General features: G+C 40.6%; 3 protein-coding genes and 1 non-coding gene across 15 annotated transcripts; 3 read left to right on the top strand and 1 right to left on the bottom strand.

Annotated features, from left to right (window-relative positions):
- Positions 1-2,905: 2,905 nt before the first annotated feature.
- Positions 2,906-7,714, top strand: LOC4340405 (polyadenylate-binding protein-interacting protein 7). The gene is made up of 6 exons (XM_015787622.2): positions 2,906-3,129; positions 4,468-5,273; positions 5,828-6,209; positions 6,335-6,405; positions 6,936-7,060; positions 7,221-7,714. Exons 2-6 carry the CDS (start codon positions 4,536-4,538, stop codon positions 7,498-7,500), a joined length of 1,596 nt encoding a protein of 531 aa, XP_015643108.1. The 5' UTR covers positions 2,906-3,129; positions 4,468-4,535; the 3' UTR covers positions 7,501-7,714.
- A 726-nt stretch (positions 7,715-8,440) lies between these two features.
- LOC112936032 (pentatricopeptide repeat-containing protein At3g18110, chloroplastic) lies at positions 8,441-19,460 on the top strand. Of its 12 annotated transcripts, XM_015788591.3 has the most exons (10): positions 8,441-12,013; positions 12,094-12,294; positions 13,133-13,223; positions 13,846-14,522; positions 14,644-14,724; positions 14,836-14,916; positions 14,999-15,050; positions 15,149-15,204; positions 15,997-16,137; positions 19,093-19,460. In XM_015788591.3, exons 1-4 carry the CDS (start codon positions 8,514-8,516, stop codon positions 14,380-14,382), a joined length of 4,329 nt encoding a protein of 1,442 aa, XP_015644077.1. In that variant the 5' UTR covers positions 8,441-8,513; the 3' UTR covers positions 14,383-14,522; positions 14,644-14,724; positions 14,836-14,916; positions 14,999-15,050; positions 15,149-15,204; positions 15,997-16,137; positions 19,093-19,460. The 12 variants fall into 12 exon arrangements, with proteins under 12 accessions (XP_015644077.1, XP_015644075.1, XP_015644069.1 ...); XM_015788589.3 differs by having other exon boundaries at positions 14,836-15,050; positions 19,098-19,460; XM_015788583.3 differs by having other exon boundaries at positions 14,836-15,050.
- Positions 19,175-19,325, top strand: LOC4340404 (U4 spliceosomal RNA). The gene has a single exon (XR_003243192.1). It is a non-coding gene; the product is annotated as a U4 spliceosomal RNA (transcript).
- A 168-nt stretch (positions 19,461-19,628) lies between the features above and the next one.
- On the bottom strand, positions 19,629-20,754 carry LOC4340403 (putative glycine-rich cell wall structural protein 1). The gene has a single exon (XM_015788594.2). It carries the CDS (start codon positions 20,717-20,719, stop codon positions 19,922-19,924), a length of 798 nt encoding a protein of 265 aa, XP_015644080.1. The 5' UTR covers positions 20,720-20,754; the 3' UTR covers positions 19,629-19,921.
- Positions 20,755-23,418: the final 2,664 nt, after the last annotated feature.

The raw sequence follows: 23,418 nt of genomic DNA, 5'->3' as shown, positions 1-23,418 counted from the left end.
ATAAGTAAGCAAATCACTTGTGTGTAACAAACTTTACATTTATTCATGTAAACAAACATAGGTTAATTATTGAGAAAAAAAAAGGCCAGGGACACAATAGTTGAGTGTACAATGTCTAATAAAGGATAAAGATAGATTGGTTGTTGGACAAGTTCAGATAAGGGAGGTGAAATTATTGGTGTAGGCATCCAATATTCTTCCCCATATTTAACAACTTTATTTGATCTGGCGACCTCTTGTTTGTTTACCTTTTCAATCCACACTCCAACTCCAGGATGACATTTTCCGTACTCCCAATTGCGAAGGGGCAAGTCATCAGATTATCTAACTAGCATAAAAACAGTACTAATACTTTTTTGCTGTTTCTTTTAAATGCCGTAGTAGCTAGTGGCCCGTTCAAATTGTGAAAAGCCTTTCACACGAAACACACTCTTTCACCGTTTAACAAATTAAAAAGCCTAGCAACAAAAATTGAGATAAAATCTATATCTTAATCAAGAATAAAAGAACAGGAAGGCTTTAGTTCCACGTTAAAATTAAAAGTTTGAAAAAATTGGAACGATGTAACGGAAAAGTTGAAAGTTTGTGTGTGTAGGAAAGTTCGATGTGACGAAAAAGTTGAAATTTTGAAGAAAAAAGTTAGAATCTAAACAAGGCCGAAGTAGCAAATAGAACCAAGCTAGCTTAGGCTTCATTCGAAGGTAGAGGTTAGGCCATCCCCAACTCTCCTTATCATTCAGTGTCCATAGCATTAAATATATTGTCACATATGGAAAAATCTGATGTGGTAAAAGAGTTAATGAGAAGAGAGATAAAAAGATAAATAAATCATTTCTCATGCAAGAAATCATCCCCATATAAAAACTAGAATGAAAACAAGATATGTAGATAAAAGGATAGAGAAGATAGATGATTTCTATTAGATATATACTACCTCCATCCCAATATAAGTGCAATTGTGGTTTTTCGTGTCCATAGTTTGCTCGTTTGTCTTATTTAAAAATTATGAAATAAATAAATAAAATTAGTCACACTCAAAGTACTATTCATGTTCTATTGTGTAATGAGAACAAAAATATTAATCATAATTCTTTTTCAAATAAGAAAGACGGTCAAACGTTGGATGCGGAAACGCACAGCTGCACTTTTTTAGGACGGATGAAGTAGTTTCTATACATAGTGTATATACGACATGTGTCGACAGGGGATATCCATAGATCGGATGAACAGGGTATTGGGGTATGTTGGTACGACATCAAGCAAACAAGAATACAAGAATTATACTGGTTCAAGTCCCTCGTAAGGTAATAGCCCTAATCCAGTTTATATGAGATTGATATGGAAAGACCACATATTGCAATAGAGAACCAGAACCAATGATTCTGAGATTACCGGCGAGATCCCTATCGAGATGGTTTCGACGAGATCTCCTGGCGAGTAGGCTTCACGTCCTTCGGATTGTAGGCTATGGTGGTTGTGTTGGTGTTATGATTCGATCCCCTAAACCGTGAATCACCTTAGTCTCCAAGTAAAAATCAGAGATTATAGGCCCCCGCACGATATAGTATAAACCTAATCCTTTCCAAGTAGGACTCTGTTGTTCACTTGCCCATGAGGCTAATTTCCATGATCTATTGTTAATTTTCTTAATGTATACGGAAATATATCGTACATACGAATGTATGCCGTATCCGTATATTCTATAAGTGGTAGGATAGGAGGTATGCCTTATCTGTAACCATGACAACATGACAAGTATGAAAACTAATATAGTTTTTGGGTTGGGATGATCTTAAGCTATATTCGGCAGCATTTGTTCCCAATTCCTCTCACTCGTGTTCCGTGCACACGTTTTTCAAACAACTAAACGATGTGTTTTTTTTAAAAGTTTCTATACGAAAGTTGCTAAAAAAACATATTGATCCATTTTTTTAAAAAATAGCTAATACTTAATTAATCATTCGCTAATGGACCACTCTGTTTTCTGTGTTCAGGAGATTTATTTCCAACACAGGCTGCCAAACACAGCTTTAGAAACTCCACCTCCCTACAAGCACAACGGAGTGATATATTAGTTGAAATAAGTTTAATAGTTTTTTTTAGAGGAATTTAAAAGTTGGATTAATATAATCTTTTAAAATAACTATTCTATAAAAAATACGTCATCTAATAATTTAGAGAGGGTTTAGATTAGGGGTGTAAAGTTTTGGCGTGTTACATAAGATAAAAAACTAATTACAGAATCCGTCAGTAAACCGCGACATGAATTTATTAAGCCTCGTTAATCCATCATCAACAAATGTTTACCGTAACATCATATTGTCAAATTATGGAATAATTAGGTTTAAAAGATTTGTCTCGCTAATTAGTCGCAATATGTATAATTAGTTATTTTTTAGCATATATTTAATATTTTATGTAGGTATTTAAATATTTAATGTGACACGGTGAAAAATTTTAAGGATGGGATATGTGACAGGCGAGAGTGTGTGCGCGAAAAATCGCCGAACGCACCCAAGCTATCATCATCAGCTGGTGTGGTCCAGCGCCGGAAGCAAAGCCGGAGCAGGCGAGCCAACTGAGCCAGTCAGGGACGGAGCCACCCATAGTTCGAGAGATTTCCTGGCACGCTCGCTCGCATCACCCGCCCGCATATTCCCCCCGCACCCCGCAGCGCCGCGCAACAACGCAACCAGCCAGCCAACCAACCCAAGCCAAGCCACCTCAGCCTCGCAGCGGCGCCCCCGATCCCGAGGCCGCCACCACCACCCACCCGCTTCTCCTCCACGCCACGGTGGGCCCCCACCCCCACCCCCCGCCCCGACGGGTCAAACTCCACCATCCCTCACCTATCCACCCCCACCCCCATCCGCACCAACCTCTCCCTCCTCCCTCCCCTCTCCTCGCCTCCGCCTCCGCCTCCGCCTCCCAAGAAGGCGAACCCTATTCCGCCCCCGATTCTCCCGGAGCGGGGGGCCGGACTCCCGTTGCGCGATTGGGCGGTGAAACCCGAATCCCCCTGCGGGCGGCGGCGTCCGTTTCTCATCTACCGTCGGCGTTGGGGGGGACGCCGCCCCATGGGCCGGTCGCCAGCGATATATCACTATCAGCTCATCGACCGGCGGAAAGGTAATTAATTAACACCCTCCCGGCCTTTTCTCCTCTCCAGATCTGGCGCTGGCTCCCCCCGGGTTCCGGGTAGATCTGGGGGTGTAGATCTCGCCCGGCGTTAGGATTTTTTTTTTTGTTCCGTTGATTGTCCGGGTTAGGGAAAACCCGGAAAAGGCGTGATTTTTTTTTGATTGAGGCATCTCGCCACCGGCCGGGGAGACGGGGAGGAGGGCGTGGGGTGTTTAGCGTGCGTGTGCTGGACGGAGAGGAAAAGCAAGGGGGTACTGTTTGCTCGTCTTTCCGTTGCTCTTTTGCCTCTTTTGATTGTACAATCTTCCCTTTTCTGTGTTAGAGATGGAGTTGCGTGGACTTTTGAGGATATCTTCTCTTTCCTTTCCAAAAAAACAGCAATAAGCTTCTGTTTCTTTTGTTATGGTTCCTTTCTTACTGATTTGATGGTTTCTATATACGTTTGGGTGAGAGAACAGCGTGTCGGTATGTGAGAACGAAGGACGGAAGGAGGAGATATTGAGCCTATTTAATTGATGAATTTATGGAGGAGATATTGAGATAATGTGTCAGAAAACTTGCTTCTTTTGCGACGGCAGCTATATGAGTTACTAAGAAGAGTCGCGCCAATTTTGTGGAAACTGGGAGCAAATCATTAGAAGTTCTCTTCTTTTTTTGGTTGACAGAGCTACTGATTTTGGGTCTTCTGTGAATGTGGAAATTTCTATTATCAGTATCAGTCGCATTGATTGTGGTATTTCTCCCTGGCAGTGAAAACAAACAAACAAAATATTTTATGAATCCTAACGGAAAGTAAACGGCTTGTAGATTTTTACTTTTTAAGAACTTGTATAACTGAATCCTTGTCCATTTGTCCAGCCTTATATATCCTATTGTGTTATCTTCAATCTTTGTATGATGCAGCGGCTTGCTGGCTTTAATTTATGGACATACTATGAAGTAATTAAATTGTTTTGTTCTAAATATTTATTGCCCTAATAGCAAGAACTAGCTGTTGTTCTTGTAGTTGGTTTATTTGTTTTTGGTATTTTATAATAGGGTTGAAATGAAATTTCCCACAACACTATCAATTTTATTGAGTCTGACAAAGATTACTAGCTCTAGTGAGCCTTACCTGTAGGTTAGCATATTGTCTTGCTTATTAACAAAAATACTAGTTTCTTTTTTTGAGTTGACAAATACTAGTTTATTAATATTATGGAAGTTATATTTTCTGTTAAATTACACCTATTTGTTCATATATAATCTTTTGGTAAAGGTTGACGTGATTGTGGTACATCAAGTGCTCAGCCATGTTCATGCTAATCCTTGTTGATATCTTTGCAGGGCTTGGATAAAATCTTATTGCAAATTTCCCCTTGTACATGTAACATCACATGTAATTTCTATTAAAAATGACTTCACTCAATAAAGTTGTTTCCAATGGAGATACAAGGTCAATGTTGCCAAATAAAGTCACAGCATTGAATCCCAACGCAGCAGAATTTGTACCTTCATGTATTAGACCATCTTTTGAGAGTAGCGCTGTCTCAGATGTAAGTAAGGCAGATCTTAGGGCTTCTGGGAAAACTATCCTAGATAGGTCCGAGTCATCAAAGTCAAATAACTCGGATGATGAGGCACACCAGTTTTGGCGTAAGCAGCTTCCTGATGACATTATTCCAGACTTCAGTTTTGAGAAAATTGAACAAGAACCTGAAGAATTGTCTCTTGCTGGATTATCCTTGAATGCACCCCCTTTCTATGGAACAACAGCTAGCCGCTTTTCAAGAGAGCATGATTTATCTTCTCAAGCTAACAAGAGCCTGGAACTGGGGCTTACCAGTTTACTTTATGAAGATAATTCACAAGCATCGTTTCCAACTATGGGTTCAAGCAATTGGGAGCAAAATTTTGTAGGGGATCTCCATTTTACGAATGGAAATCAGGGCCTTCATTATGATTCTGAAAGTGCTGCAGGCTTTTCTGACAGTTTTGCTAGCGATTATGCTGCAGCAACAGACGATGTTCTTGACCCCCTAGCGTATTTAGCTTCACAGTTTCCTGATTTTTCATCAGAGAGCCTTGCAGAGCTGTACTATGCTAATGGATGTGACTTCAACCATACTATTGAAATCCTCACCCAGCTAGAGGTAATCCCTTCTGTCAGTGAAACTGGCACGTAAATCAATGCTACTTCTTTACTTCATATCCACCCAAAATATTGCTCAAAATTGCTAGTCATATTGCATTTTTTTTGGTGAGCAAATTTCAGAAAACTGCAACTATAGTGACAACTATCAGTTTGCTGCAACATTAGTGATATATTTCAGTTTGTTGCAACAATAGCGTGGGAAATTATCACAAAACTGTAACTTTTACGTGATATGCTGCTACAGTTGTCACCTACATGTCCTGTAGCAGCATATCACGTAAAAGTTGCAGTTTTGTGATAATGTCCCACGCTATTGTTGCAGCAAACTGAAATAAATCACTAATGTTGCAGTAAACTGATAGTTTTGTCACTATAGTTGCAGTTTTCTGAAATTTACTCTTTTTTGGTAGAGCTCGTTAGGAACGCAGCAATAACTGGTTGCAGTTGCACTTGCATCCCATTGTCATGCTGACCATCTTGATCTTCTGCGGGCACTAGCATGTTTAACAGTTTTTACATTGTCTGTCTAGTGATATCATTTTTGTTTTTCAGATGCAAGTTGATGCTACCTCCAATCCAACTCTGACCCCCAGGACACCAAACTTTAGCACAGGGGACTTCCCCGCACTGCCAACAGTTGAAGACCAAAATGGTTTTTCCAAAGGCAATGCAGATATTCTAAGCATCTTCAATGGACGCAGCTCACCCTCTGTATCTACTGGTACTGGTGATTTTGTTTCAGCTGTTCGCAAACTTGCATCGCAAAATTCTGGCCATTGGAAGTATAAGAAAGGTCCTGAATACGGTAATGGTGTTTCAACTGTTTCTGTACCCAAGCAGTACAGTTCTACGACCAAAACATCTTCTGGAAACAAGTTTCAAAGTGTTAGCAGTGCAAGAGCTGCTCCATGGCTCGAAACTGGAGATGCAGTAGGTAATGCCCATCTTGATATACCAAGTCATTTGTGTGGATAGCGTGTTTCCCTCCTGTATGTTTGATGATTTATTCTGTTCCACAACTATAGACTGATCTCTTTATGTTTATATGCAAATCAATAGCAAACATGTACTCAGAATCAAGGGGAGAAGCCCGTGATTTTGCCCGCATCCGAAATGCATGTTTTGAGCAGGTAAGCATCATCCATTGTGGTCTCAGTTGCATCTCGTATGCATTTGCATCCATGGGTGTACGAGTGAAATGTGCCACATGCTTATACAACTTACCTGCACCAGTAGCCTTGTATTGTTTCTTGATAAAATATCTACTTCCATTTTGACCCTATAAATTTTGCCATTTATCATCCTGTATCAATTTGTTTGTGTGTACTATCGCCATGTAATATGCATTCCATCCATCCACTATTAAAAATTTAGCCTCTGGCATTTCGTTTATTAATAATTTTTTACACGGTTGTTGTATCATCAAATATTGATGTTTACATGCTACTCTTAGTATAACCTCTTCAATTCCTTTTATTACTTATATTTTGAGTATGAAAATTGGTTTGTGCCTATTATCATGTCCACCACATCACTGACGTTCATTTAGCTGACCTCATTTGCTGTATCTTTTGCTTATGAGTGAATTGAAATTATAATACAATATGTAACTTGTTTACATCTTTTAGCTGAAGTATTTACATAAAGATCTACTTGACAGGCTAGACAGGCTTACCTGATTGGCAACAAAGCTCTAGCCAAGGAATTGAGTATGAAGGGACAGACATATAACACACAAATGAAAGCATCTCATGAGAAAGCAAGAGAAGCTATTTATCGACAGAGGTCGCCTAACTGGTTCCCTGTTCTTTCTGCGCTGGATGGAAAATCCTTTTCATGCCAATTTATACTTTGTCCACCCGATTGACAAGCTGCGCCTTGTACTGTTCCTAATATTTACAAGTACACTTAACATATCATATGTTTTTGTTGCAATGTTCCTCAGGAACCCATCTTCGCAACGAGGGAGCGACCGTCTGATCGATCTACATGGTCTCCATGTGAACGAAGCAATCCATATACTTAAGGTCGAGCTCGGTACTCTTAAGAGCACCGCGAGGGCTACAGGTGAGAGGATGCAAGTCATGATATGTGTCGGGACAGGTCATCACACCAAGGGTTCTCGCACCGCCAGGCTGCCCATCGCCGTCGAGCAGTTTCTTCTGGAGGAAGGCCTCCACTACACGCAGGCACAACCTGGTTTGCTCCGTGTTGTGGTGTTCTAACATCTCTTAGGTCAGCAGCACGAAGAAAAAAGAAGCAAAACAAAAAAAGGAGAAAGAGATGTAGGGAAAAGAAAAACCTAAAAAAAATGGCCGCTGTTGCAGCACTGTAATTTTCTTGTAGTTGTATATTAAAAGAGGCAGCAGGAGAATAGCCTGACAACAGAATACAGTGTAAAATTATACATAGCTTCATTCAATTCACATTCCATTCCCATCCGGTTGTTCTTGCATGTTCTTGACGTTTTCTTTTGAGGTACTCGAAGGTTGTTTGGGATGCATATGCGATTTAGTATTTGCCATTTCTTGCTGATGATTGATGATGAACATTTCTAATAGAACGAGTTAGACCATGTTTTGAATTTCTGAAAATTCTCCTGGTTACTGTGGTTGTTGCTGGAACGGAAACTGATCAAGGGCCTGTTCACTTTGATGTTAAAAAAAACCTTACCAAATTTTGGCATTGCTAAAATTGCTAAAATTTTGGTATAGTTACCAAACTTTTGACAGGATTTTTTATATACTTTATCCGTTTCACAATGTAAGTTATTCTAATATTTTTTACATTCGTATTAATGTTAATGAATCTAAATAGATATATATGTCTAGATTCATTAACATCAATTTTAATGTGGGAAATGCTAGAATAACTTACATTGTAAAACGGAGGGAGTAGTTATCAAAATTTAGTAGCAAACTAAATGTAACCACTTTTTTTTGACATCAAAGTAAACAGGCCCGAAGTTTAGCTATCCAAATATGCCCCAAACGTTCAAATCCAAACGAAATATGTTGAAAAATTGAAATTATGTCGGCCTGTCAGAGGCTCTTTCATCGCTTCTGAAACACTGAAACTGCAGCTACGAAATTTGAGACAGATTTTTCAGGAGCAGGGAGACGCGCGAGGAAAAATATCTTGCGCTCGATTAGTGATTACCCGCTCAAACTCCCGCAACGTTATCATCTCCACTCTTCCACCTCCATGCCCATGCGCGACTGATCCGCCGCCCAACGCGATGCCTCTCATGGCCGTCGCCTCCCAACCCTTCCTCTCCACCTCCACCTCCACCTCCTCGCGCCATATCCGCCGCGCCACCGTCGCCACGGCCGCGGCCGCGGCGCCGGATGATTTCGACTACCCCCTCGCCGACCCCTCCGTCCGCTGGCCACACCTCCGCTTCCCCCACCTCCCCTCGCCTCGCTTCCCCGCCGCGCCCGTGGCGAGGCCCTCGGAGGGAGGAGAGGAGGAGGAGGCGGCGGCGGGGCCCTCGTCGGCCGCCGCCTCCGCCGCCGCCCTCGAGCCGCTCGACGCGCGGGCGCACCGCGGGAGGGTGAAGAAGCTCAGCAAGCTCGCGCTGCGGCGGGCGCGGGACTGGCGCGCGCGCGTCGCGGGCCTCGCGGACCGCGTCCTGGCGCTGGCCCCCGGCGCGCCCGTCGGGGACGTGCTCGACGGCGCGCGCCCCGCGCCGGACGAGCTCGCGTTCGTCGTGCGCGCGGTGGGGGTGGCGTCCTGGCGGCGCGCGCTCGACGCCTTCGAGTGGCTCGTCGCGAGCGGCGGCGGGCGTGCCCCGGGCCCCCGCGTCGTCGCCGTCGTCCTCGGCGTCCTCGGGCGCGCCCGCCAGGACGCGCTCGCGGAGGATGTCTTCCTCCGGTTCGCCCGCGAGGGTGCCACCGTGCAGGTGTTCAATGCCATGATGGGCGTCTACGCTCGTTCTGGCCGCTTCGACGACGCGCGCCAGCTGCTTGACGCAATGCGTGACCAGGACATCGAGCCTGACCTCGTTAGCTTCAATACCCTTATCAATGCCAGGGCCAAGTCTGGGTGTTTGGCCGCTGGTGTCGCTCTTGAGCTCCTACATGAAGTCCGGCAAGCTGGGCTGAGACCGGATGCTATCACTTACAACACCCTCATCAGTGCTTGCTCACAAGGTTCTAATTTGGATGATGCAGTGGCGGTGTTTGAGGAGATGATAGCTTCAGAGTGTCGGCCAGATTTGTGGACGTACAATGCCATGGTCTCCGTGCATGGCCGGTGCGGGAAGGCACAGGAGGCTGAGCTGATGTTTAAGGAGCTGGTTGAGAAGGGTTTTCAGCCGGATGCAGTCACATACAACTCGCTCCTTTATGCTTTCGCGAAGGAAGGCGATGTGGAGAGGGTGGAGCGTGTGTGTGAGGAATTGGTTAAGGCTGGTTTCAGGAAGGATGGGATTACTTATAATACCATGATTCATATGTATGGAAAGATGGGCAGGCTTGACTTGGCGCTTGGGTTGTATGATGAGATGAGGGCTATAGGCTGCACTCCAGATGCTGTGACCTATACTGTTTTGGTTGATTCTTTAGGGAAGATGGATAGGATTTCTGAGGCAGGGAAGGTGCTGGAGGAGATGGCTGATGCAGGATTAAAGCCAACTTTGGTAACTTTCAGTGCTTTGATATGTGCATACGCCAAAAGTGGGAGGCAGGATGATGCGGAGCGTACATTTGATCGTATGGTTGAGTCAGGTGTCAAACCTGATCGTTTAGCCTATTTGGTTATGTTAGATGTTTTTGCAAGGTCTGATGAGACTAGAAAGCTGATGGTTCTGTACCGGGCTATGATCAAGGATGGATATAAGCCAGATGATGGTTTATATCAGGTCTTGCTTGCTGCACTCGCAAAGGGAAATGAACACGATGAGATTGAAGGAGTTATCCAAGACATGGAGGCCGTTTTTGAAATGAATCCACTAGTAATATCCAGTATACTCATCAAGGCTGAATGCATTTCTCAGGGTGCTAGTCTGTTAAAGAGGGCATGCCTCCAAGGATATGAGCCTGACGGTAAGAGCCTACTGTCCATTTTAGACGCATATGAAAAAATGGGTAAGCATGAAAAAGGTCTCTCTTTGCTTGAATGGATCCGGCAGCATGTTCCCAACTCCCACAACTTAATATCTGAATGCTCGATCATGCTTTTGTGCAAAAATGGGAAGATTGTTGATGCCATTCAGGAGTACAGTAGAAAACAAATGTTAAAACGTGGATCCTTTGGTCAAGACTGCGACTTGTATGAGTACTTGATTACTTACCTTGAGGAGGCTGAGTTATTTCCCGAAGCTTGTCAAGTGTTCTGCGATATGCAGTTTCTTGGCATAGTTCCTTCCCAAAAGATATACCAGAGTATAATTTACACATGCTGCAGATTGGGTTTCCCAGAAACGGCTTATCAATTGATGGATGATGCTGCGCGATCTGATATTTCCTTGAACATTCTTTCATGCAGAGTAGCAATGATTGAAGCGTATGGTAAGTTAAAACTCTGGCAGCAGGCAGAAAATTTTGTGAAAGGATTGAAGCAGGAGTCTGGTGTTGATAGAAGGATTTGGAATGCTTTAATACATGCATATGCTGAGAGTGGCCTTTATGAGCATGCAAGGGCAATCTTTGACATTATGATTAAAAAGGGTCCTCTACCAACTGTTGAATCAGTTAATGGAATGATGAGAGCATTGATTGTTGATGGCAGGCTGGATGAGTTGTATGTGGTTGTTCAGGAGCTTCAAGATTTAGACATCAAGATCAGCAAAAGCACAGTACTCCTTATGCTTGAAGCTTTTGCAAAAGCTGGGGATGTATTCGAGGTAATGAAAATATATAATGGGATGAAGGCAGCAGGATACTTGCCAAATATGCACCTCTACAGAATTATGATCTCCTTGCTCTGCCATAATAAACGATTCAGAGATGTCGAATTGATGGTTGCAGAGATGGAGGGAGCAGGATTCAAACCAGATCTCGTGGTACTTAATACCCTTCTTTTAATGTATACTGGGACAGGAAACTTTGACAGGACAATAGAAGTATATCATAGTATTCTGGAAGCTGGATTAGAGCCTGATGAGGATACATATAATACTCTTATAGTCATGTACAGTAGAAACTTTAGGCCTGAAGAAGGTTTTACTCTCTTGTATGAAATGGGTAAACGGGGTTTGACACCCAAGTTAGAATCCTACAAAATCTTGCTTGCTGCATCTGGAAAAGCTAAACTCTGGGAGCAAGCTGACCTGCTTTTTGAAGAAATGAGAACAAAGGGATATCGGTTAAATAGATCTATCTACCACATGATGATGAAAATATATAGGAATGCCCGCAACCATTCCAAAGCCGAGCACTTACTATCAGCAATGAAAGAGGATGGGATTGAACCAACCATCGCTACTATGCATATCCTCATGACTTCTTATGGGACTTCTGGGCACCCAGACGAAGCTGAGAAAGTCCTGAACAGCTTGAAATCTTCTAATTTGGAAATTAGCACTTTACCATACAGTACTGTTCTCGATGCTTACTTGAGAAATCGTGACTACAGTCTTGGAATCACAAAGCTTTTAGAAATGAAAAGAGATGGTGTAGAACCAGATCATCAAGTCTGGACAAGTTTCATCAGGGCTGCTAGTTTGTGCGAGCAGACTGATGATGCCATTCTTCTTCTAAAGTCTTTGCAGGATTGTGGATTTGACCTTCCCATTAGGTTGATATTGTACTTGATTATGTTCATAATGTTCCGTATTTTTTTTCTTCATCAGTGATTAAATCTTACACCTTCTGCAGGCTCCTTACTGAGAGGACTTCGTCTCTGTTTACTGAGGTTGACAGCTTTCTAGAAAAACTTGGGACACTAGAAGATTCTGCTTCATTGAACTTTGTAAATGCACTGGAAGACCTGTTATGGGCATTTGAACGTCGAGCAACCGCTTCATGGATTTTCCAATTGGCTGTAAAAAGAAGCATATACCATCATAATATCTTTCGGTATTTGCAACAATCTCTAACTCCGAAGATTTTCATTTGAGGCTATGCTCTATTTTCAGATTCAGCATGCCAGATGCAGCATTTCCAGTTTACTTGACCATTATAGGTACCCACTAGCAGAGTTCCACTTTTGGTTCACATGCACACCTGTGCACACGAAGAAGCTGATAAATTACAGTGACTTCGTGAACAACATTAATTGCAAAATAAGTGAGCCAGAAAATCCAGCCATAAGATACATTGATGTTTTATTTTTATTTTTTTAATCTGGACATTCAAGAGCTATAAAACAAGTAGTTAGCTTATAACATGTTTGGCCCACAGATGGCCCAGACAGGCAACTGGCTAGCAATATGAGTCTAGGTGTCATCTCAAAGAGTCAATCTGCTATAGTATTCTTACATTGGTGTGTTCTTCAACACTAGGATAGCTGAAACGTTTGACTAACATGGTCTGGTCTTATTTTTTGCTTCGTTTTATTTGTATCTGTTGGAACAAATTGTCCCAACAACATGGCAGGGACCTTCCTCTTCGTGAGAGGAAGTCCTTGCTAGTGAACAGTAGAGGGGAGGAGAGCATGAGGGTGAGGATGACAGTCCATGGATGGAATGGATGGGGATGAGGACAATATCTGATGATTTTTTATGATACTTGGCCTTACCTTGATCTTTTAGGGGACTTTCCATTTCTTCACATGCCTTTGTTTATGAGTTGAAATTGCTTACGTAATTCTAGATGACTAGGTTTAATTTCCTTATGATTATGAGTATTGGTAAATCCAAAGCGGAACGATTGTTTCTACTGTATTGATTAATCATTTTCTTGGTGAATGGCTCAGAGTGGAAGAAAAAGATTGGGGAGCTGACTTACGCAAGTTGTCTGCTGGGGCTGCTCTTGTTGCTCTAACATTGTGGCTTGATCAGATGCAAGTAGGTCTTAAAAATAATATTAATTTTTATATGGTGTTGCATTAGTTGATTGAAAGAGACCAAATCAATGATTAAAAACTTGTTTTGAGTGGAGAAATAGTAAAGTTTGTTCACTAGCTTTACTTATAGTGTATTGTTTTTTTGCCATTGTCATGACTATGGACAGTACAGCACACACTTTTGAGTCAAATGAACTATAAATTAAGAAGAATGAAGTGACTACAGACAAGTAAAATGTGTGGAATGTAGGCTATTTATCTCAGTTGTAGTGTCTAATGCATTTCTACCTTTGTTTGACATTGTATGCAATTTTCACGTAGAGAATCGTGATAGGTTTTGTGACAGTAACATGATGAAGCATTGTCCTCCTTTTTTGCTAGTCTATCGGCTTGAAGCACAAATTAATTTTTGTCCATATCGAGGGCACAAATATTGTTGAATCTACCAATTGGCGGCAACCTGAATATTCCCCTAAAAAGCTTGAATGGTTGTATTGCGAATGAATTTAATACGTATCAAGTTTTCCTTTATAGCTAATATTTTGTTTGGATGGGCTTTTGTTTTGTTGATTTCTTAACTCTCCCTTTTTAAACATTACATCTGATATACTCTGCTTGTATAGGATGCTTCACTGCAGGGTGCACCAGAATCCCCCAAATCTATTGTATTGGTCACAGGAGAGGGGGAATATAACATGGTATCCTTGCGTAAAACTATCAGGGCTTACCTTTTGGAAATGGGCTCCCCTTTCCTACCATGCAGAAGTCGGTCAGGTCGCTTTGTGGTGAAGGCTTACTCTCTTAAGATGTGGCTGAAAGACTCTCCTTTTTGCCTGGACCTTGAGTTGAAAGATGCTCCCGCTCTTCCTAAAACGAACTCAATGAAGCTTACTGAAGGATATTTCATGAGAGCCGGTCTTGTACCTGTATTTAAAGATATACATGAGCGACTTGGAGAAGTATGGCCAAAGAAGTTTTCCAGACTAGCTCTATTGTCAGAAGAAAGCAGGGATGAAGTTATTAAAGCTGATATAAAAGGAAGGAAAGAAAAATTGGAGAAAATGAAAAAACAGGGTCTTGCCATAGCAAAGAGATCTAAAAGAGGGCCTCGGAGAGGGAAATTTGTTAAACAACAAAGCACACAGGAGGTTCTGAAGTAGTATTTGCTTTACTTAGTGTCAGATTTGCCTACATCAGTGAGAAGCAATGGTGATATTACCGTGGTGTTCATTGCTCACATTAGGTAGTGCGATCGAAGTTTGTTCTTTAGAGAACATAGTATTTGATTGTTTCATCCGAGGTTAGTTGATCGCAGTTGATTGGACAGCTCATATGGGAATGATGTTCTATCATGTCATTTTCTACAATGTCTAACCTACAACTTTATGGCTTCATATAAAATTTGTATAGTTTCTTTGCAGAGATGAACAAATGGTGAAGATAGCATATTTCACTCTGTGACACTGGGATGCAAAACAACAAAACCTCACGTGATATTTTAAGTAAGTTCTTTCATGTTTCAATTGGTAAAGATACTTTAATTTCAAAATTAGAGTTGTATTTGATGCACTAATTCAAACTGGTAAAAAAACTGCTTTGTTCTTGTCTCACAGATTTTATTGGTGATTTGATAACGCAGAAGATCTGATATATTATTCCTCCAGATTGTGTGAGCATGTTGCTGCCTGATGGGGGTGAATGAAACCAGCTTAGTATAAACCCCTGCAATTCAATTATTCTTGCTTATCTGTTGCACTCATGCACTAATCTTGTCAGGAACATGAGATACATTGTTACATGACTTCACATCACATCACACGACTATCAGGTGAGGCTTTATCTATGTAGGAGTTTTAATTGGCTTGAAACCTAATTTTTGCTTGCTTCTTTTCTTATTACAAGCCTTTCTTTCCTTATGCGTTGTAGTGCGGGTTAAGCTGGTGTTATTAACTATGGTGATTTCATTGGTTCGTGCCTCTATGGTAAGAAACATATTGATTATGAAGATTTTTCTTCGGTCAATGACCTGATAAAGAAGAAGAGTGCTTGTGATGTGTAATTCTGATATAGACATCTAGTTCTTCACAGTAGTTTAATTTCATATTGGAGAACATAGGACAAAAATTCTTTACAAGATAGTTTCTAGTTGACCATGTGAATAGTTTCTAGTTGACCATATTAACTATACTGTTCTGTTACTTATTAGGACCCTGTCGCTATATATGGGAGAATCATTCATTTCCATTTTCCAACAATAGATATAAATCTCACCATAGAGCCTTTAGGGGAAATTTTAGCCTCAAGTTTCTGTAGAGCTACAGCATACAGCGGAATTTCAGAAAGTTTTGTTTTTTTAGACAATGGATCAGAAAGTTTTCTGATGCTCTGATAGTCTAATTAATGCTTTTGTGCCCAACCTGAAGACACCTACATCGTGAATCTCGATGCCCATGCAACAAGAAGCCGATTCTCCTCGGAAAACTTGCCCTTAGAAAAGTAGGGCTTGTTCATTTCGCTAACATTTTCAACCTTACCAAGTTTTGGCATTGCCAAATTTTGATAAGATTGCTAAAATTTTGGTAAGATTTCATATGTACTTATTAAAATTTGGCAACAAACTAAATGTGCCCAAAATTTTGGCAACTTTACCAAAAAATGGTATGTTTGAAAATGACATCAAAGTGAACAGGCCCGTAATCTTTCAGTTATATCAATTCTCTATGACTATTTGCCTTTGAATTATGAAGTAACCAAACCTTTGCCCTTCTTTTCAGGTATGTCGATGCTCTAAATGCTTTATGAAGATATGCGGGAGGGGATGGCTTGATTATTTTGGCTTTCTTGAATCTTGATCACCTTGCATGAACAATTCAACACTGTACAAGCCGTATGTGTTACTCCCTCCGTTTCACAATGTAAGACATTCTATCATTTCCCACATTCATATCTATCTATCTATCTATTATCTATCTTCTATTATATACTAAAAGTCCATTAAACTTTCTACAAACGCTCTCAAGCTGCCACGTGGCACTCTGATAAATTAGAGAAAATCCTAGAAATTCTAAGAAAAAAGCAAAACACTACCCCTTCATTTTCACTTAAATTGGTGGGTCCAATATTATACACCGTTAGATGAAATTGATCGTAAAACAAACCAAATACTATGGGTCCCACCTCTCCTCTTTATACGTGCATAGGTAGGTCACGTACGGGTATGTAGTACGTACGCCTCCCTCCCTTTTGTTTCTTTTTTTACTTCTTTTTTCCATTTATACAATTGATAATTTTACAAACAAAGAATATACCATCATATAATTCTTTATAAACACATGTAACTAAATTAGCTCTATAATCTTTGAAAATAAAATTTACACCATATTATATGTTTACCCATTAAATCAATAATGTAAGATAGTTTCCACTTAAACCGGTGTACTCATTACTTTGTACTATTATTTTTAAATAATGCACTATTTTAAAATAAAATTTACACAATTATATTGTGTACCTATCAAATAAACAATTTAAGATCTATATTAACTAATATATACGTGCACTTAAACAGATAGACCCATTATTTAAATCATTAGATCTATTTTTATAATTACTTTGGACTATTATTCTCAAATAATACATTGTTTTAAAATAAAGTCTACACCATTATATTGTGTACCCATTAAATTAACAATTTAAAATATATATTAACTAATTTATATTTACACTAGAACAAGTACGACCCATTATTTAAATCATCGGATTTATTATTAATAACTAAAGTGTCTAAAGTTCTCTTTTTGGCCCGCTGCATAATGCACGTCTATACCTTTTCCTTTCGCATGTGTGACAAAGCGTCATGTCTGAGGCATCTCAGGTGATCATGACCGCTGCAGGTACCGATTTTGTTAATAACATGAAAAGAAAATTAAATGTGATGCAGTGAGAGAAGAATTAAGCACCGTGGGAACACTTAGCTCTGTTTAAGCCGAAATCGATAGTTGATTACATAATAATTATAATGTATTGTGTTATGTTGCATTCAGATTTTGTATTATTTGTTCGTAAATCATTATGTTACAAATGTGAGCACAATATTAACGAATATCAATAGAACTCTTACTAGGATAAGAGTGTTATAAGGGAGTTTAAGGCCCTATTTTTTCCCTGATTCCATCTTTTGGATTTTCGTTTGCACGCTCCACGCTTTCCAAGTTTCTAAATGGTGCTTTTCTTAAACATCTTTATAACTTTTTAGAAGTTAATTCATTCGTTTATAATCTCAAATAGCTATCACATAAATTAAATAATTCATCAATTTCAATTGTCCTAAACCCTAAACCCTAAGTAGTACATAATTATAATTTTTTCATGCGAGTCATGGTGATCAGTAAATTAGTGATCAACGCATAATCAAAGTCGTAAGATGAATCTGTAAGAGCTACTATAAACAATTGTAAATAGGTCTGTATATAAACACGGACGAAGCTATAATGAATATTAACATATATCCCATGCATATATATTACATGGTTAATATTATAATTACATGTGGTAAGTACATTAAAATTTCTTAAAATGCCCTCAAGCTGCCACGTGGTGCTCTAATAAATTAGAAAAAATATTAGAAATTCTAAGAAAAAAAGCAAAGTATCTATTACTTGATTTTCACTTAATCGATGGGTCCAATATTATAAACCATTAGATTAAATTGATCTTAGAACAAACTAAATACTACGAGGTTCCACCTCTCCACCTTCGGTATGCACCTACGTACGTGGGTACCTACGCTTCCCCTCCCTTTTATCCATTTTCCCCTTTCTTCTTTTTCTCCATGTATACGCTTCCCTCCCTTTCTTATTGTATCATGCACCTTCATGAGACGATTTAATCACAAGAATTTTAAGTATCTTGCTCTCACCTTTTCATTTATAGCCATACTACAAGCAATAGTTTATTATTTACTCGAGAAAAAGAACATGATTCAAAAGTAGTAAGTACTTAATCCATCTCTTACTCAAAAGTTTATGAATGGATTTTTAAGATACCTTAAGAAAATAGAACCCTTAAATTATTACAAAATACCCCCTCCGTTTCGAAATGTTTGACACCGTTGACTTTTTAGCACATGTTTGACCGTTCGTCTTATTCAAAAACTTTTGTGAGATATGTAAAATTATATGCCTACATAAAAATATATTTAACAATAAATCAAATGATAGGAAAAGAATTAATTATTACTTAAATTTTTTGAATAAGACGAACGGTCAAACATGTGATAAAAGTCAACGGCGTCAAACATTTCGAAACGGAGGGAGTAACAATATCTAAACTTTAGTTTGCCCTTAATCTATCAGACAAAATTTTTGAACAAACAGTAAAAATCTTACCTTTCAATAATACAAGTGCCCGAGCATACGCGCGGGCCACCTTCCTAGTTGATGTTAATGAATCTAGACATATATATCTATCTAGATTTATTAACATCAATATAAATATGGAAAATGCTAGAATAACTTCCATTATAAAACGGAAGAAGTACAAAAATAGATTTGGAGATACTCTCTGTGACCATGTACTTTTCTGAAAGACAACCTGAGTTCACCCTGTGATCCAGTCTCTTGAACAGTTGAACTACATCAAGATTTCACACGAAAGTGTCTTACAGCAAGTGCCCAGGGTATACTACTCATTGATGACAGAAGAGTTCTCTTTCTTTTCTAAAACAACGAAGACGTGCTTGGGTACCTGACTTATATTAAGGAAACAATAACATTACAGAAAAGATCATAGCAAAAGAAACTGCAAATAAATTTAAGGAAAATTATAAAAAGTTGGAAACCACGGATAACGGTTTGATTTTCCATGTTTAGTTTAGTACCACCTCGGCTGTCCAGGGAGATGTGCGGGAGCGCTGCGGGTATAAAGAGGGGAGGTGGGCTAACGTTTGATGGCATCTTTGCGCTTGGGGCAATGACGCAGCTTATGAGGTTATACCGAGGCGCGTCTATTGCTGGTTGAAAACTATTTCCAAACCCCCTCTCTGGCCCACCTGGGCCACTGAGAATTTCTGGAAGGGCTCTTTCTCTTCGGAGAGAGTAAAGCCCTATAATTCAAATTAATTTTAATTTTTTATCCAACTTTTGTACTCATTTTGTTCATGTTGTAAAGTGTTTTATCTTCTGGTATATTACTTTCCTTTCCGGCAGCCGGAATTCCTATATATGTGAGTCGATCGTTACTCCGCCTCGGACATGAACGTTGTTTGATTAAATTTCAACTTTTACATGTTCATCAAACTTCATGCCTTCACCATACAGTGATAACACGCAAGACCTCGCGTGCTAAGTTTCTTTTGTTAGGATTATCACCGCCATTCAAATATTAAAAAAAAGAGAAGAAGCTAGCATTCACTAACCACGGATTATATTATCACATTTCCATGCTGAGCCTAGAGACCTAGACCCTGGATTTATTCATATACTTTGTAAGACAACAAATAACAAATTTCACAAAGATTATACAAGCACACTTACATTGCTATAGCAGCAGCATATGCAATGCAAGATGGCTACTTTTATTACATACAGCCATGGCAAAGTAGTATTATTTAAATGCACACAACCCGTTTGTATCTTCAGCAATCACAATCAGTAGTATCGATGTAGCCATTTAATTGACATGCCGGATCAAATGAATGCTCTATGGGTGCCAACCGGCGGATCCGGATCCACTTCCTGAGCCACTTCCGGAACCACTACCGCCTGGGCCACTTTGTCCACCACCACCGCCACCACCTTGACCGCCTGCTTGAGCATATCCGCCGTATGGCCCATATCCACCAGCTTGACCATATCCGGAACCAGAGCCTGAGCCATACCCTGACCCGCCATTTTGTCCACCACCACCACCTCCACCACCGCCTCCTCCTTGAGCATATCCTCCACCATATGGACCATATCCCCCGGCCTGACCATAGCCAGAACCGGAACCATATCCAGAACCACCATTTTGACCACCACCGCCGCCTCCACCGCCGCCACCTCCTTGAGCATATGCTCCACCACCGTAAGGACCATATCCACCGGCCTGACCATAGCCAGAACCGGAACCTGAACCATACCCAGACCCACCATTTTGTCCACCGCCGCCTCCGCCACCACCGCCACCTCCTTGAGCATAGCCTCCATAAGGCCCATATCCTCCAGCTTGACCATACCCAGAACCAGATCCTGAACCATACCCAGATCCACCATTTCCGCCTCCACCACCGCCTCCTCCACCACCACCGCCTCCACTAGCATACCCACCGGGTCCACTTGCCTGGCCATACCCAGAGCCAGAGCCAGATCCCCATCCAGAACCATTCCCTGACCCACCACCACCTCCCCCTCCTCCACCGCCGCCCCCGGCGCTAGCATATTTCCGTGGCAAAGCATTGGACAGCCCAATGCTCAGTAGCACGACGAAGCTAAGAGCTACAAACTTGGTTCTGGCCATTTTGAACTTGTTAGATTGAAGAATGGGATGGATGCAAAATTGTAGATGGCATTGGCACTTATATATAGTGCCGGAGACACAATGGATGCAAGGCTGTAGTGCACAATGACACTCTATCAAGATGATCGATGCAGCTTCCTTCGCGAACGAGCGATAGACAAATATATGGGTTTGGTATATAATGACTTTAACATGACATTTTCTGACTGTTACGTGTGGATTTGAGTTGATAATACTGCTAGCGCTGCATGGTACGTCAGGGTAGATACCACGCGCGTACTAGAAATTCAGGCATTTGACCATGCAATCCGTTGCAGAGTGAGATAACAATGTATATCTAGCTATGTACCATAAAGCACCCAAGAGTTGCCACTAGTATTACAAAAATGCAGAGACGATGTCCTTAATTAATTAATTTGTTTTGGTATGCAAAGTCTAAGGCGCGTTGACATCACCTACTATTTAATTAGTACACACCAAATAGGCTACTTAACTTGTCTAATACTTGTGGCGCATGCCTGCACACTGTACCAGTCTGAAACTCTGAAGTCTCTGATGAACAAATCGAACGGTGCAGTGTCCACAAGCCTGAAGCCTGCATAAATTCATGCCAACTTTGACTAATACATGCAGGTTCTCTGTCTGTATGTGTGACGGCCTTTTGTTAGGTGTCCTACTACAGGTGCTAGAAATGCACCTAATTAAACAGCTCTGTGAGCCTCTGACGCATTCAATTACAAACTGCAAGATTTTTGGCTGAATAAAGCCCATAGATCGATCAGAACGACGTATTGTAGAAGCTTGAAAAGGATTAGGGGGAGAGCGAGCGAGCTTGTAATGGTATTTGCAGACTTGCTATAAAAAAAACTGTTGTTTGCAGATGGTTCTTGAATTCTTGACATAGTTCTATAAACAAAAGAATTCTTGACATAGTTCTAAAAACAAAAGAATTCTCGACATAGTATATGTGCAAGTGCGATCATGAAGTGAGTAGTTTGACACCATCAATAATCAGATCAATGAGCTGAGTCATCAAGTAGATTACCGGAGATTTCGTGTCCAGGAAAGTTTTTTTTTTTTACATAAGCGTGCAAGCTGGAGCGCAAAAATTTTACTACAAACTTGGACGCACAAGCAATCTCAATCTGTTTACCTGGCGAACTGTGAACTGTTAAGCATTCAGACATTGAGAGAGGATTATAATATGCAGAGACCATTACATACTAGAACGAGCCACGCAGCGACGCGTAGCGTGTGATGAGTATATACATCGCTCATGCACTTCACCTGTCGCCATGTCAGCAACTTCACTGAACCATAAACCAAGACGAAAGAATTGATCACGCAACAGTTTAACTAGGGGTATGTTTAGTTCACGTCAAAATTGCAAGTTTGGTTAAAATTGGAACGATATTGACGGAAAAGTTTGAAGTTTGTTTGTGTAGGAAAGTTTTGATGTGATAGAAAAGTTAAAAGTTTGAAAAAAAAGTTTAGAACTAAACGAGAGCTTGAAGTTGGAAAGAGACTGACGAAATGAGCATTGTACACATGACACATGCATATGGAGTATCAGTTGGAGAAAATATGTACGCTGCAAACCATATATGTTACGCAAAATTATACATCTATTTTTCAATCCTACGATAATTTTCAGGTTTATACTACTTATTTTCCCGTTCAGATCGATTTCTCCTATCAGACTCCCTAACCGAAGTGGAAATTTGAATTGGCTGGGGGCATTCAGTAAATTTGGTAAAGCTAGGTTCGTGGGCCAAATTAGAACCACCATTGGTTTTGTTGCGATCCAAATTATAATGGGCCTAATTAATTTCCCGAGGCCCGATCGAGCACTGACTCGCTGTGGACCAGGCCGTGTTCCATCCCGGCGGCCGGAGGCCGGAGCGCCACCGGCTGCCCATCCGCCCTCGCCTGCCTGCTTCCGACGAAATCCTGACTAGTACAAGTACTAGAGTCCCATTGGTTACCCTAATAAGCCAAAACAAAAATCAAAAATTAAATTTCCAAACTAAATTTTGAAGTTGATATTAAAATATTTCAAAGGTTTATTTCAGTATTAACTTTTAAGTTGCTACCGATACATATATAAAAGTTTTACCTATAAATTAATTTTTATTATTTGTAAGTCGTTTTGGCTTATTAAGAAATATGTACAAACGATGAGGACCTAGACTGGAGCTAGACCTATGGAACAAGCTGCTCGGCCTCTACTCCTCCGTGGCCTGCCCCGCCTCGCGCACAGCCTGTTCGACGGAATGTCCCGAGCGGGACGCCGTCTCGTACAACACCCTTATTATGCGCCTTGGTCACATATGTTAGGATTTTTTTTATTTATTTACGGAGGGAGTCACGAATATGAGAACTTGCTACACCATCTTTTCTTTCATTGTTGACAGAAAGAATATTAATTTTTAGCCCTAGGGCCTAGGATGACTCCGTAGACCTGTGAGTATAGTTTTTGTGGTTGATTTATAGCTCTATAGTGTAACAAATTTGTCGAAAAAGTATAGTGTAACAAATTTGGATTGAACAACTTATGTTTTAGTAAGGGTATCTTTAAACTGTTTTTTTTTTAAAAGTCTTTAAACTGTTTTTAACTTCTCTAAGGAAACGATAACCTAAATCACAAAAATATGACCTCACTAATTGCAAGTTCGGCAATCCATTTTAAACGAGAAAAA

The sequence above is a fragment of the Oryza sativa genome, chromosome 6, assembly GCF_034140825.1.
Source record: "Oryza sativa Japonica Group chromosome 6, ASM3414082v1".
NCBI classification, from domain to species: Eukaryota; Viridiplantae; Streptophyta; class Magnoliopsida; order Poales; family Poaceae; genus Oryza; species Oryza sativa.
This window is presented reverse-complemented; position numbering and strand designations above follow the sequence as displayed.